At 44.1% G+C, this 13,874-nt stretch overlaps 1 protein-coding gene across 3 annotated transcripts in view; it reads left to right on the forward strand.

Annotated features, from left to right (window-relative positions):
- The first annotated feature begins 10,134 nt into the window (after positions 1–10,134).
- Positions 10,135–13,874, forward strand: part of GRB2 (growth factor receptor bound protein 2) — a 77,446-nt gene continuing 73,706 nt past the window's right edge. For all 3 annotated transcript variants that reach the window (XM_008073318.2, XM_021706609.1, XM_008073320.2), the window contains exon 1: positions 10,135–10,491. In XM_008073318.2, coding sequence (XP_008071509.1) covers positions 10,414–10,491 — 78 coding nt within the window. In that variant the 5' untranslated portion in view covers positions 10,135–10,413. The remainder of the gene's footprint in view (positions 10,492–13,874) is intronic.

Raw genomic sequence — 13,874 nt, forward strand, 5'->3', positions numbered from 1 at the left:
GGGGCTCGGGACGAGGCGCGGACTCCCCGGGGTTCCGGACTCCGCGTTTCCCCTTTTGGGAGGTTTCCTTCCTGGGACCGTCGTCGTCCGTCTCTCGGCTCCGACGGAGCTGCGATCCCGGGGGAGGGGGCCGGGTTCCGTCGTCCGTCTCGTGCTTTCCTCGGGAGGTTTGCGCGGAAGGGGCCCGGGAGCAGCCCGAGAGGCGCGGGGTGCTAATTCCGTGAGTCCGTGTGTGACTTAGTCCCGCGAGGCGAGGGCTTCGGTGGAGGCTGTGGATCCGGCGACGGATGCTCCTGCGACCCGCACGGCAACCGCGTCACCGTCTCTTGGCGTTTGGGGCACCGTTTTGTGCGGGAATCCGCCGTCAGTTAGAGCCTTTGCTGCCGGAGCCGGGAGAGTTGCCTCTATTCTGACGCTTGAACAAAAAAGTGTTTGAAAAATATTTGTCAAGAAAAATAGAGCAGCAGGTTGGATGCACCGAGGAAGGATTTGGACGAGAGAGGGCACTGGTAGTTCTCGCTTGCAGTGCTCTCCGTGTAGGTGATCGTAACCCAGAATTAACGGCTCGGTCAGAAAGTTATTCGAGGCTGGTTTCAAACGCTCTGAGAGTGCAGTTTGCAGGGGACTGAAGTGCACTCGAGGTCTACCCCTTTCTGGTGCTCTTGACTTTCAGAAAGGAGTCAAAAAGACACGTGAGAGAAATTAGCAGCCGGCCTGTTTTGCTTTTCTTAGACCCCTCTTTCACTTAGTACTTCTCCAGTTATTTCCTTCCCTCTCGATCTACTTCTCTCCGTTCCACTGGGGACACGAAATGTTTGCTTGTGTAATGCAAGTCATTTGTCCCCTCCCCCCTCTTTTCTAATCTACTTCCCCTTCCTCCTTGCTGTCGTCTCTCCAGCATGATTTTGTGGGGCTTCTGCCCTTTGGCGCTGTTCCTTTTCTCCCTCATCTCAAGAGTCCGTCGCCTTAGGAAGATACCGTCTTTCCTGCTTTCATCCTTTACGTTTCAGTGTCCCCTGTGTTCCTTCAGTCTGCCAGAAGGGTTGCTAGAGAGCCACGGGAGACATCAGTTCTCCCCCGGGAACTGGGAGGCTCAAAAGATTGCATTCATCCCGAAGTAATCGATACTGCCACCAGGTCACAAGTGTAGTTTACTTGTGTTATTTGTGGTTTAGTTTTTAAGTTCGCTTGAAGATTATGCTTATCTTCCGATGTCTCTTAGAGTAGGAAGGTTGGGTCAATTTGTGACTTAGATGACTTCTTTTTGACTTTTTAGCAGGGCTGGCTAATGTTGAAAAAAATGAAAATTAACTATAAATATATTAGAATAGAATTAAAATAGTCTGAAAAATTTAAAGGATTTGAACCATTGATGAATTAGTTAAAGCCTACCCATTGTAGTAGTACTAATTTTTTCTTTATCAGGCTTTTTTTTTTTTCCATCAGAGTTTTTGTCCCTTCAACTGTTAAAGATTGGCTTTTGTTGTTGGTTTTGACAGAAATACCTCTATTTGAGATAAAGAAATATCTTTTATTTGCTTCTTCCCATGTTCAGAATTTTCCTAATCCCAAGTTTATAAAAAGTTAATTCTTATAATCAGCTTTCTTTGGTAATAAATGGAAGTATTTGAATGCTTGAGGCCGTTTACTTCCTCAGTAAATCGTTGAAATTTGGAAGGTTGCTGGGTTTTAAATGCTACTTGTTAATGGTACTTAGAGATTTTTCTTAGTAAATTCTGTTATCGTGTTGCATTTTGTGCAGCAGAGTTCTAATTATTATATAGAGCAGAAGAGTAATGGAGTTTGGAGAACAGAGAGCCACCAGGCCCTCCTGAGATAATTCATAGTTATCTAATTCAGAGGAACTCTCCTCCATTACTGAATGGTCTTTGAGAACACACACACACACACACGCACACACCCACCCCCCCACCCCGCTTTTTGGTCAAAGTTGGCCTTTCCCATTGTGCCAAGTGAGTATGCATTATTTTCATTTTTTGCAAGGATATTGTAGTGTATTAGCTGGAATGCATTTTTTTTTTTTTGAGTGGGAGTCTCACTCTGTCACCCAGGCTGGAGTCCAGTGGCATGCTCATGACCACTGCAGCCTCGACCTGCTGGGCTCAGGTGATCCTTCCACCTCAGCCTTCCAAGTAACTAGAACCACAGGTGTGCGCCAAAACGCCCACCTAATTTTTTGATTTATTGTAGAGACAAGGTCTCAGGTCTCGCCAAGTTGCCCAGGCTGGTGCCGAACCCTTGGCCTTGGGCAATCCTCACATCTGGGCCTCCCAAAGTGGTGGCCCGGCTAGGAATGCAAATTTTTAAATCTGGGTAAGGCACCCTTATAGTGTAGCAATGACTTAAAATTTAGTGTGCATAAGATAAGAATCACCTGAGGCCGGGCTCGGTGGCTCAGCCTGTAATCCCACACCTTTGGGAGGCTGAGATGAGTGGATTGCCTGAGCCCGCGAGTTTGAGACCCGCCTGGGCAACTTGGCGAGCCCTCATCTCTACAATAAATAAAAAAAAATTAGCCAGGCGTGGTAGCGCACGCCTCTAGTTCCAGCCACTTGGAAGGCTGAGGCGGAAGGATCGCCGGAGCCCAGCAGGTCGAGGCTGCGGTGCCCGGGAGCGGCCACTGCACTCTAGTCTGTGCCACAGAGTGAGACGCCAACTCAAAAACAAAAACAAGAATCACCTGAGGATCTTTTAAAAGTTTGGTTCTGGCAGAACTGGAGGCACCCCACAATGAGTTATGCTCTGAATGGGGTGATTTTTTTTTTTTTTTGAGAAAGCAGGAGTTTATTAAGACAGAAGAGTTCTCCTGCCTGAGGGAGGGGACCCAAAAAGAGGGTTGCCTAGGGTGATTTTGATGCAGATAGTCCAAGGACTAAAACTGTTGTTACAGAATGCAGCTATAAAATGATAAGACTGACCTGTGACTTTAAATTACTAAACTTAAAATTTTTTGTTTGTTTTGAGTCAGAGTCTCACTCTCACCCAGGCTGGCAGTGGCATTCTCACGCCACCGCAGCCTTTACCTGCTGGGCTCAGGCAATCCTTCTTTTTAAGCCTTCCAAGTAGCTGGAACTATAGACATGTGCCATCATGTCCAGCTAATTTTTTTTAATCTATTGTAGAGATGAGGTCTCGCCTTGTTGCCCAGGAACCTTGTTGTCTGGAACCGGTGGGCTCAGGCAGTCCTCTCGCCTCCACCTCCCGTAGTGCTGGGATTACAGGCGTGAGCCACTGTGCCTGACTTCAACTTAAAATTACACTTTCTGTATATATGAAGTAAATATTTAGAATATATTAATAAAATAAGTGACTGTAGGCATTTAGTTTGGTTTAGTGTAGACTGTTTAGTTTTTATATGTGAGTTTTTTTTAAAGCGTTGTTAACACTGGAATTATTTAACTTTAACATTGTACTTAATAGGGTCATTAATTAGGCTACCAGGGAGTTCTTCTGAGTCTATACAGAAGGTCACTGGCTTAAGATTTTTCGACTTTTGATGGTGTGAAAGCAATAACACTTAGTAGTAGATACTGTACTTCAAGTGCCCATATAGCTATCTTGTTTTTCACTCAGTACAGTATTCAGTAAGTTACAAGAGATATTCAATACTTTATTATAAAACAAGTTTGTATTAGATGATTTTGTTTAACTTTGTAGGCTAATGTAGGCATTCAGAGCACATTGAAAGTAGGCTAGGATAAACCATGATGTTTGCTAGGTTAGGTATATTAAATTCATTTTCAACTTAATATTTTCAACTTATGATGGGTTTACCAGGACATCTGTATATATGGACGGAAGTTTTAGATTTATAGTCAGAACATGTGTACCAATCTTTGAAAAGGAACTGATGATGCTAGTTAAGGTCTCTGGCTTGGTACTTGATGATAATACAATTACAGAGCCCACACTCTAGCTGGGAATTAATTAGCTCAGTCTTTTGGAGAGAGCCAGAGATTCTGCCAAGCTGTTTACAGGAATTATCTCTTTTAATCATCCAAATGACTTTATATGGTAAATACTGTTATCATCATCCCCATTTTCCAGTTGAGAGATACTAGGGATTACAGAATATAAGTTACGTCTCCAGTGTCCCCAGTTAGTAAGTGGTAAAGAGGTAATTGAATACAGGTCTAACTCCAGAGGTGGTGCTTGACTTGTGTTCTTTCTAACTACACAAGTAATACATGTCTATTGTGAAAGTGATGAAAATACAATTAAGGTATATCATGTGGAAAGTGAGAGCATTCTGTGATATCACTAGCAGAGGTAACCATTGTTAGCCTTCAGAGCTTTTTTTTTTTTTTTTAAGCACATATAGATATTTTGCTTTATAGAAATGGGACAAACTGATTTTTCTGCAGTTTTTTTTTTTTTTTTTTTTTTTGAGTTGGAGTCTCACTCTGTCGTCCAAACTGGAATGGAGGGGCACGCTCCCGGCCACCGCAGCCTTGACCTGCTGGGCTCTGGCAATCGTTCTGCCTCAGCCTTCCAAGTAGCTGGAACTACAGGCACGTGCTACCATGCCCGGCTAATTTTTTGATTTATTGTAGAGTTGAGGTCTCGCCAGGTTGCCCAGGCGGGTCTCGAACCCGCAGGCTCAGGCAGTCCACTCACCTCAACTTCCCAAAGCGTGGGATTACAAAGCGTGAGCCACCGAGCCAGCTTGCATATTTTTCTTATGTGTGGTAGGTAATGTGTGAAACAGTCACTGACATGCATTGCAGGTTTATTGATTATATGTTGTGCAATAGTAATTTGTTTGACATCTTCCACCTGGTGTTTTTTCATTCGAACATGAAGTCTCCGTATTTTCATCCCACATTAATAATATGTAATTTATTGTCCAGTCTGTGCACCACTGTGAAAGCACTTCACACAGTCTCTTTCTACATAATGCCAGCTATTTTAAAAATGAATATCTTAGTATATATTCCATCTCTTTATTTGCTTTTTCGTGCATTTTGAATGGAAAACTTAAAGGAAACATACATTCTTGAAAAATTTGCTCTGGCATAAGTTTGTTTTGTGTAATCACCGGCAGTCTCTTTTTATCCCCTAAGAGGGGACATCTGAGTGGCTTACTAGACTTACGATGTCGCCTCAGAGGGAACATCCAATTGCAGAGGGTTATATTTTTTTGTAAAGACGGAATCTCCCTATGTTGCTTAGGCTGGTCTTGAACTCCAGGCCTCAAGCAATTTTCCCATCTCAGTCTCCCAAAGTACTGGGATGACAGGTGTGAGCTACTGTCCCCCACCAAATTTTTTTCTGTCTTCACTGAAACACACCCTTTTTAGTTCCTTTAGCACATATGCTGTATTAAGTGAATATCCTAATAAGCTGACTTCTTCAAGTTTTCTTTGAGATGCTAATTTTTATTTGGCACAGCCATGGAAGTGTTGATTTAATTTTCTTTTTTTGGGGGGGGGTTGTATAGTCTCACTCTGTTGCCTAGATTGGAGTGCATTGGCATGCTCCCGGCCACCACAGCCTTGATCTACTGGGCTCCTGCAATTCTTCCACCTCAGCCTTCCAAGTAGTCGGAACTACTGGCATGCTACCACGACCGGCTAATTTTTGATTTATTGTGGAGATGAGGTCTTGCCAAGTTGCCTGCGTGAGTCTCGAACCTGCGGGCTCAGGCAATCCACTTGCCTCGGCGATTTAATTTTCTATCAAACTGTATCTCACAAAGCAATAATTACCTGAAACAGAATTTTCAAGAACATTAGTCTTTTTATGCTTTCTCTCAGAAACTGGCAGATGTGTTGACTAGCAGCAGGAAAGCAGGTGTTGAGAACTGTTTTGGTTTTTATGCTACTGCTGTTCAGTAACAATGCAGTTGTCTTAAATCCTAAATTATATAGAAGTTTATATAACCTATTTGACTACATAATACCTTGATAGTGACAGGGCTTTGGATTTGTGTGACTTTTGCTTTTTAAAAATAAAACTCCTGGCTTGGCATGGTAGCTCATGTCTTTAATCCCAGCACTTTGGAAAGCTGAGGTGGGGTGTCGCTTGAGGCCAGGTGTTCGAGACCACCCGGGCAACTTAGTGAGACCCTGTCTCTAAAAATAAAAAGGCATGTAGTCCCAGCTACTCGGGAGGCTAAGGTGGGAGGAGCAATTTAGAGTAGTAGTTCAAGGCAGCAAGGATCTCGCCACTACACTCCAGTATGGAGGAGCAAGAGTGAGACCCTGTCTCTTAAAATAAAATAAAACTCTTTATTTTTCAAACCTGTTCAATTATTCTAAAGCTTCCTATAGTCTCAACACAGAGAACAGTTAAAATAAATAGACTAAGGAAAATACTGATAACGTTGCAGAGATTTTGGAGCATTCATTTAAAAAGTAAAAAGGCGGGCTCGGTGGCTCAGCCTGTAATCCTGCGCTTTGGGAGGCTGAGGTGAGTGGATTGCCTGAGCCCATGGGTTCGAGACCCGCCTGGGCAACTTGGCGAGACCTCATCTCTACAATAAATAAAAAAATTAGTTGGGCATGGTAGCGCGTGCCTGGTGTTCCAGCTACTTGGAAGGCTGAGGCGGAAGGATCACTGGAGCCCAGCAGGCGAGGCTGTGGTGGCCGGAAGCGGCCACTGCACTCCAGTCTGGGCGACAGAGTGAGACTCAAACTCAAAAAATAAATAAATAAAATAAAATAAAATAAAATAAAAACAACGGCCAGCCGGGCTCGGTGGCTCAGCCTGTAATCCCGCGCCTTTGGGAGGCTGAGGTGAGTGGATTGCCTGAGCCCATGGGTTCGAGACCCGCCTGGGCAACTTGGCGAGACCTCATCTCTACAATAAATAAAAAAATTAGTTGGGCATGGTAGCGCGTGCCTGGTGTTCCAGCTACTTGGAAGGCTGAGGCGGAAGGATCACTGGAGCCCAGCAGGCGAGGCTGTGGTGGCCGGAAGCGGCCACTGCACTCCAGTCTGGGCGACAGAGTGAGACTCAAACTCAAAAAATAAATAAATAAAATAAAATAAAATAAAATAAAAACAACGGCCAGCCGGGCTCGGTGGCTCAGCCTGTAATCCCGCGCCTTTGGGAGGCTGAGGTGAGTGGATTGCCTGAGCCCATGGGTTCGAGACCCGCCTGGGCAACTTGGCGAGACCTCATCTCTACAATAAATAAAAAAATTAGTTGGGCATGGTAGCGCGTGCCTGGTGTTCCAGCTACTTGGAAGGCTGAGGCGGAAGGATCACTGGAGCCCAGCAGGCGAGGCTGTGGTGGCCGGAAGCGGCCACTGCACTCCAGTCTGGGCGACAGAGTGAGACTCAAACTCAAAAAATAAATAAATAAAATAAAATAAAATAAAATAAAAACAACGGCCAGCCGGGCTCGGTGGCTCAGCCTGTAATCCCGCGCCTTTGGGAGGCTGAGGTGAGTGGATTGCCTGAGCCCATGGGTTCGAGACCCGCCTGGGCAACTTGGCGAGACCTCATCTCTACAATAAATAAAAAAATTAGTTGGGCATGGTAGCGCGTGCCTGGTGTTCCAGCTACTTGGAAGGCTGAGGCGGAAGGATCACTGGAGCCCAGCAGGCGAGGCTGTGGTGGCCGGAAGCGGCCACTGCACTCCAGTCTGGGCGACAGAGTGAGACTCAAACTCAAAAAATAAATAAATAAAATAAAATAAAATAAAATAAAAACAACGGCCAGCCGGGCTCGGTGGCTCAGCCTGTAATCCCGCGCCTTGGGAGGCTGATGTGAGTTGATTTCCTGAGTCTGCGGGTTCGAGACCCGCCTGGGCAACCTAACGAAACCTCATCTCTACAATAAATCAAAAATTAGCCGGGGATGATGGCGCATGCCTGTAGTTCCAGCTACTTGGAAGGCTGAGCGGAAGGATTGCAGGAGTCCAGCAGGTCGAGGCTGCAGTGGCTGGGAGCAGCCACTGCACTCCAGTCTGAGTGACAGAGTGAGACTCCAACTCAAAAAAAAAACCAAATGTGTGATATTCCTAGGAATAGGGCATGGGGAAACTGGCTGGGGTGTAACAGCTGGAATAAACTAAGCAACGGCAGTAGAAGCATATTATTTAGAAATACTGTAAATAAATACAAACATTTAAAAACCAAATTCAGGGCCGGGCTCTGTGGCTCAGCCTGTAATCCCGCGCCTTTGGGAGGCTGAGGTGAGTGGATTGCCTGAGCCTGGGGGTTTGAGACCCACCTGGGCAACTTGGCGAGACCTCATCTCTACAATAAATCAAAAATTAGCCGGACATGGTAGCGTGTGCCTGTAGTTCCGGCTACTTGGAAGGCTGAGGCGGAAGGATCGCTGGAGCCCAGCAGGTCGAGGCTCCAGTGGCCGGGAGCAGCCACTGCACTCCAGTCTGGGCGACAGAGTGAGACTCCAACACACACAAAAAACCAAATTGAGGGTTATTGCTTGTGTGTGTGTGTTGGTCGGGAACTGCTCTTTTTCATAAACCTTTTAATACTCTGACTTTGAGATCATGTACTTGGATTAGTTTGATGAAAATAAATTAACTACAGAGACTATTAATGAAGGGCATTTAAGGATACACAAAGATGAATATTCTGTGAGACCAGTCTTTGTCTTTTTTAATATTTGTTAGAACTCTTTCCTTTCCTTTGCTACAGCTAGTGCCTCATAGACTATCTTAGCTATGGCCTGAAAGAATAAACATTGATATGGTTTATTAGTTACCCGCAGCAGAACATCTAGCTTTTAGAATTTGAAGGAGTTTGTTACCAGATGATTTCTTTCTTCTTGGGTAATACTTACCTTGGTCTAATCTTAATATTCCCAGCTGGTTTACTGCTTAGTCTATTTGCAGCTATGCTTGATGAGTGTCCCAATTGTTAACTTTAGAACAAAAGAATAATAGTCACTCATTGCCCCTCAAATGAGCTGCTAGGTGGTAATTATCCAAGAAAGGTGTCATTATAAATAACCTGTCCCCATTCTGTTGTTTTCTGTCTTTGTTTAGAATGTACAAAAACAGTAACTGAGCTAACAAGAATGGCTTTATTTTTTAGTTATGCAAAGGTCTAGGTTGTGTCCTGTATTCGAAGCTGGAGGCTATTTACTATAGCAGTGATTGTACTATCCCCAGTTCACCATCACCTGATAATATACTATCTAAGGGTTTTATTTTTTCTTTTCTTTTTTTAAAAGTAGGATTGATTGAGAAAACAAAAGCTCCCACAGTGGGAGGGGACCCGAGGGTTGCCTATCTAAGGGTTTTCATAAATCTTTTACCTGCAGAACGCAATGTGTCAGTTTTGTACTGTTCTTGCTCGAGAAAATAAACTGTGCTCAGGGTAACTGTGAGACTTGTTTGACCTTTCGGTACCATCCCCCTGCACTTTCTTTCCTCAGACAAGATACTTGACAGCTCCTATTCTGAAAAAGAGATTCCTTTCAAGTGTACATTAGGCTAGTTAGAAATCACATGGAGCTGTTTGTGGAGTGCTGTGCCTTGGTCTTGGTGGGAACCCCAAAATCTTGGGGGTCTTCAGGGGAAAGGGAGCCTTATGCAAGAGCGTCATTACCAGCAGCAAACAGCTCGGACCTGTCTCCTTTTTCTGGTGCCTGAGCTTGTGATCCCGGTATGGAGGTGGTAGGGGAAAGCCACCGGTGTTCATAGTAGTAAATGGATTGAAAAAGCATTTCCTAAGTTCACTTTCTCCTGCTCTCCTGGGAGCAGACCACTGCACTCCAGCCTGGAGTGACAAAGTGAGACTCCGGCTCAGAAAAGAAAAGGAAAAAAAGCAAAGCTGCTCGAGACCAAAGGAGCATTGCTTGCTTTTGACTATGGAGTAAGGGAGCCAGCATTCTCAAGAATCCAGAGCAGTTGGCAGGGAGGGATGGAGGCCGGCCTGTTAAGTGAGAAGAGACAGGTGCCGTACCCAGGGTGAGGCCTTCTTTCAGTGGACTGCACTTCGTGCGGGAGAAGAGCGAGCGAAGCGTGAGGGGGGAAAGGCGGAGACTGCGCGGGCTCCAGCCGGTTCCTGCACACCGCGCCCACCAGCGGGAAGGAAGAGGAAGTGTGCGCCGCAGTAGCCCAAGCAGCTGCTGCCATTGGCCGGTGGGCCTGTCAGTCGCCCGGGGGCTGAGGCTGAAAAGAGGAAGAAGGGGGAGGGCTGTTGCCCAGAAGGGAGGGAGGAGGGCTGAGCCGGGCGAGCCAGGGGGCGTGGGGGCTGGGACCGCAGGCCGACTGGCAGGGCGGGGCTGCGTTCAGTCCTGGCCGCTTCTCTTAATCGTCCCTCTTCTGATTCAGGGTGGCGATTGTGTGCCCCACAGTGCAGGAGCGAATCCCAGAAGAGAGGCAAGGCTGAGCCCAGAGCGCTGGGTTTGAGCAGGGAAGACTCCCTTCCCCCTGCTTCAGTCTGCTGAGCACTGAGCAGCGCTCAGAATGGAAGCCATCGCCAAATATGACTTCAAAGCTACTGCAGACGACGAGCTGAGCTTCAAAAGGGGGGACATCCTCAAGGTAAGTATTGATGCCCAGCGCAATGCTGATATCGCTTCTCCTTGTACTCTTCTACCATCTTTTGCCCTGATAACACACAAAGAAACGGTGCTCATTCTTTTTTCATTGCACACTTCTAACATTTGCCATCATGTTTGATCTGGAGAGCTTGACGTAGATATCGAGTAGAATATTAAATATGACTTAGTAGACTTGGTGTGATGTGTGGTCTTTAACTGTCTTTGTGTGAATGCTTCGAGTATTTTTGTCTGTTGATACTGGTAATATTTCAGATACAGTCAAAGTAATGTGATTGTAGAAAGGAAGTATATGAGTAGACTGGTTTATCTTACAGAGTTTTATTTAAAAATTAGATAATTTTTTAAAAGACCTAAACTTGGAAGTATTTATGTGAAAGCATTTAATTAGCCTTGTTTTACGTAGCCAAAAGATTTTGCGTTCTGAAACATGATCTTGGTAGGTTAGAAATTAATTTTCCCAGTTTAGAGAGGTTGCAAGTACATGCCAAAACTTATTAAAGAACCTCCGTGTATTTTTGCTTTTTGTTTAAAAAAAAACAAAGAATGGAGTTCTAAATAATACAGTGCAACCTGCTATTGTATGCATCAGATTTCAATTTTCTTAAAAGAAACTTGAGCAGTTACCCCATATTAAACTCTAATTGCACAAAAGAAACCTGCTGACAGTTTAAAAATAAGCTTCTATACAGTTTGCAGCTTATTTTGAGCCCTACTATTTACATGAGGATTCGCTCTCCACCTGGCACATGTTAATTATGTTGTTTACTCAATTGACTGGAGCAGTTTGCCCTTTTGGATGTGTAATTTATTTTTACAGGGGTAGGTGTTATCAAAGAGTGTGTCAATTTTAAATGAAAGGCACAATTTTAATGTTTGAATGAATGTTCATTGTGTCTCAGGTTTTGCTTTTTTTTTTTGGAGTTGGGGTCTCACTCAGGCTGGAGTGCAGTGGCACGATCACAGCTCACCACAGCCTTAAACTCCTGGGCTCAAGTGCTCATTCTGCCTCAGTCTCCGGAATAGCTGGGGCTAATATTTTGAAATTTTTGTAGAGACAACTTCTTGCTATGTTGCACAGGCTGATCTCCAAGCAGTTCTCCTATCTCAGCCTCCCAAAGTGTGCAGATTGCAGTCATGAGCCACGGTGCCTGGCCGTTTTGTCATTTTTCTGCTCTGAGCTTTAGTCTGATTGTTGTAATTTGTTACCCGTTTAATACCCCTGAATGAAATTCTTAGAATTTTATAAAGAGGAAGAAAGTGGAAATGTAGAAATATGGTCCTTAAAAGGACTTGTGTGTATGTTTTTTAAAAAAAATAATACGGACCTCTTGACAGTTACTATTTGCCTTCCTTGCTCAAGGTGTAGTCCTCTGAAGTTGACTGCAAAGTAATTTCTTAGTGTTAGAAATGTTGGTTGTACCTTATAGAAGATGATACTGAAGAGCCCTTTAAGAAGAAGAAAACTTTGTGTGTTCATGTCAAAACTGTGTTTGTGACACAAAACTTTTCAAGAGTATTCTCAAAGTCAGCACTAAATTGTCAGAAAGCAGACAGAAACAGCTATAGGTTTTAGAAATATATATGTCTTCTATATTCTTAGAGAACTAGACATCAGAGCAAAGTTATTTTAGACTATAAAATTACTCTGTTTCATTGGTGTATGGGAGAGGTAATCTGATGTTTTCATAGGTGATTATTGTTTTTAGCAGATAAACCACACCACTTGTGCTATATCATAAAACTGGCTATTCAATACTTATATTTATAGCCTGTGCAAAAATGGTTTGGAGCTTTTTTTTTTGAGTCAGAGTCTCATTCTGTAACCCAGGCTATAGTACAGAGGCACGCTCACAGCCACCATAGCTCAAACTACTGGGCTTAGGTGATCCTTCTGCTTCAGCCTTCCAAGTCACTGGAACTACAGTTGTGTGCCACCACGCCCAGCTAATTTTTCTTTATTGTAGAGATGAGGTCTCACCAAGTTGCCCAGGCTGATCTCGAACCCCTAGGCTCAGGCAATATTTTTCACCTCTGCCTCCCATCACCTCGGCCTTCCAAAGTGCTGGGATTATAGGCATGAGCCACTGCGCCTGGCCCCTGGAGCTTTTTAAAAATATGTGTACAAACTTATATTTCTTCATTTAAGATTACCCTAGAAACCTGAACCTAGAAGACTGATGGTTCATATTTTTTTCTAAGTCTATTTCATTGCATATTTAGTACTAAAGCAACAAATTGGAACAAAAATAAGGATGTGTAGTCTCTTTTTAGGAATTTTTAAACAATAACCTTCCCTGATTTCTGTCATTGAGGTTTGTCCCGACCTAGACTCTGAACGTTTTATAAATTATTTAACTTAAAATGGTAAACTATTGAACAAGTATAAAATCCTTCTTTACCATTGTATTATCAGGAAAGATAATACTGTCTAACATTCTCCCAGAAAATTTTATGATTGTGGAGAAAATGAATGATAGTAACCCACATTTGCTTTCAGATTTTCTTTGGGGAAAGAGAAAAATACATATATGTGGTTCTTTCCAATTTGATAACAGATATGAAGTCATAATGCCATTATTGCTTTTGAATGGTGGCCATTAGCTGTTTGTTAGTAATCTTGTGGCTTTATTCCAAAAAAAAAAAAGTGACAATACAGTAGTTGCCCTTTGTCTCATAACTGTGAAATGGCTTAGTGAAGAGAAGGGACATGCTTTCTTTCTTTTTTTTTTTTTTGAGTTGGAGTCTCACTCTGTCACCCAGACTGGAGTGCAGTGGCCGCTCCCAGCCACCGCAGCCTCACCTGCTGGGCTCCGGTGATCCTTCCGCCTCAGCCTTCCATAGCTGGAACTACAGGCGTGCGTTACCACGCCCGGCTAATTTTTTGATTTATTGGAGAGATGAGGTCTCGCCTGAACCCGCGGGATCAGGCAGTCCCCTCACCTCAGCCTCCCAAAGGCGCGGAATTACAGGCTGAGCCACCAAGCCTGGCTAGGGACATGCTTTCTTAAGAGCTGTTAGTAAAAATAAAAAACAAAAACAAATAACAACGTATTCTTCATTTGATTCTTCAAAGAGTAAACTGACTTCATTTGAATGACTTTTATTTAATAACTTAACTTTTATTTAATAACTTATGGATGTTAGTTGTGAGCTAAAACATGTTTTAAAAGTGACTGGAAGCCAGGCTCGGTGGCTCAGCCTGTAATCCCGCGCCTTTGGGAGGCTGAGGTGAGTGAATTGCCTGAGCCCGCGGGTTTGTGACCGCCTGGGCAACTTGGCGAGACCTCATCGCTACAATAAATCAAAAATCAGCCGGACGTGGTAGCGCACGTCTGTAGTTCCAGCTACTTGGAAGGCTGAGGC

The sequence above is a fragment of the Carlito syrichta genome, unplaced genomic scaffold, assembly GCF_000164805.1.
Source record: "Carlito syrichta isolate Samal-C Ts95f unplaced genomic scaffold, Tarsius_syrichta-2.0.1 Scaffold315826, whole genome shotgun sequence".
In the NCBI taxonomy this organism is placed as follows: Eukaryota; Metazoa; Chordata; class Mammalia; order Primates; family Tarsiidae; genus Carlito; species Carlito syrichta.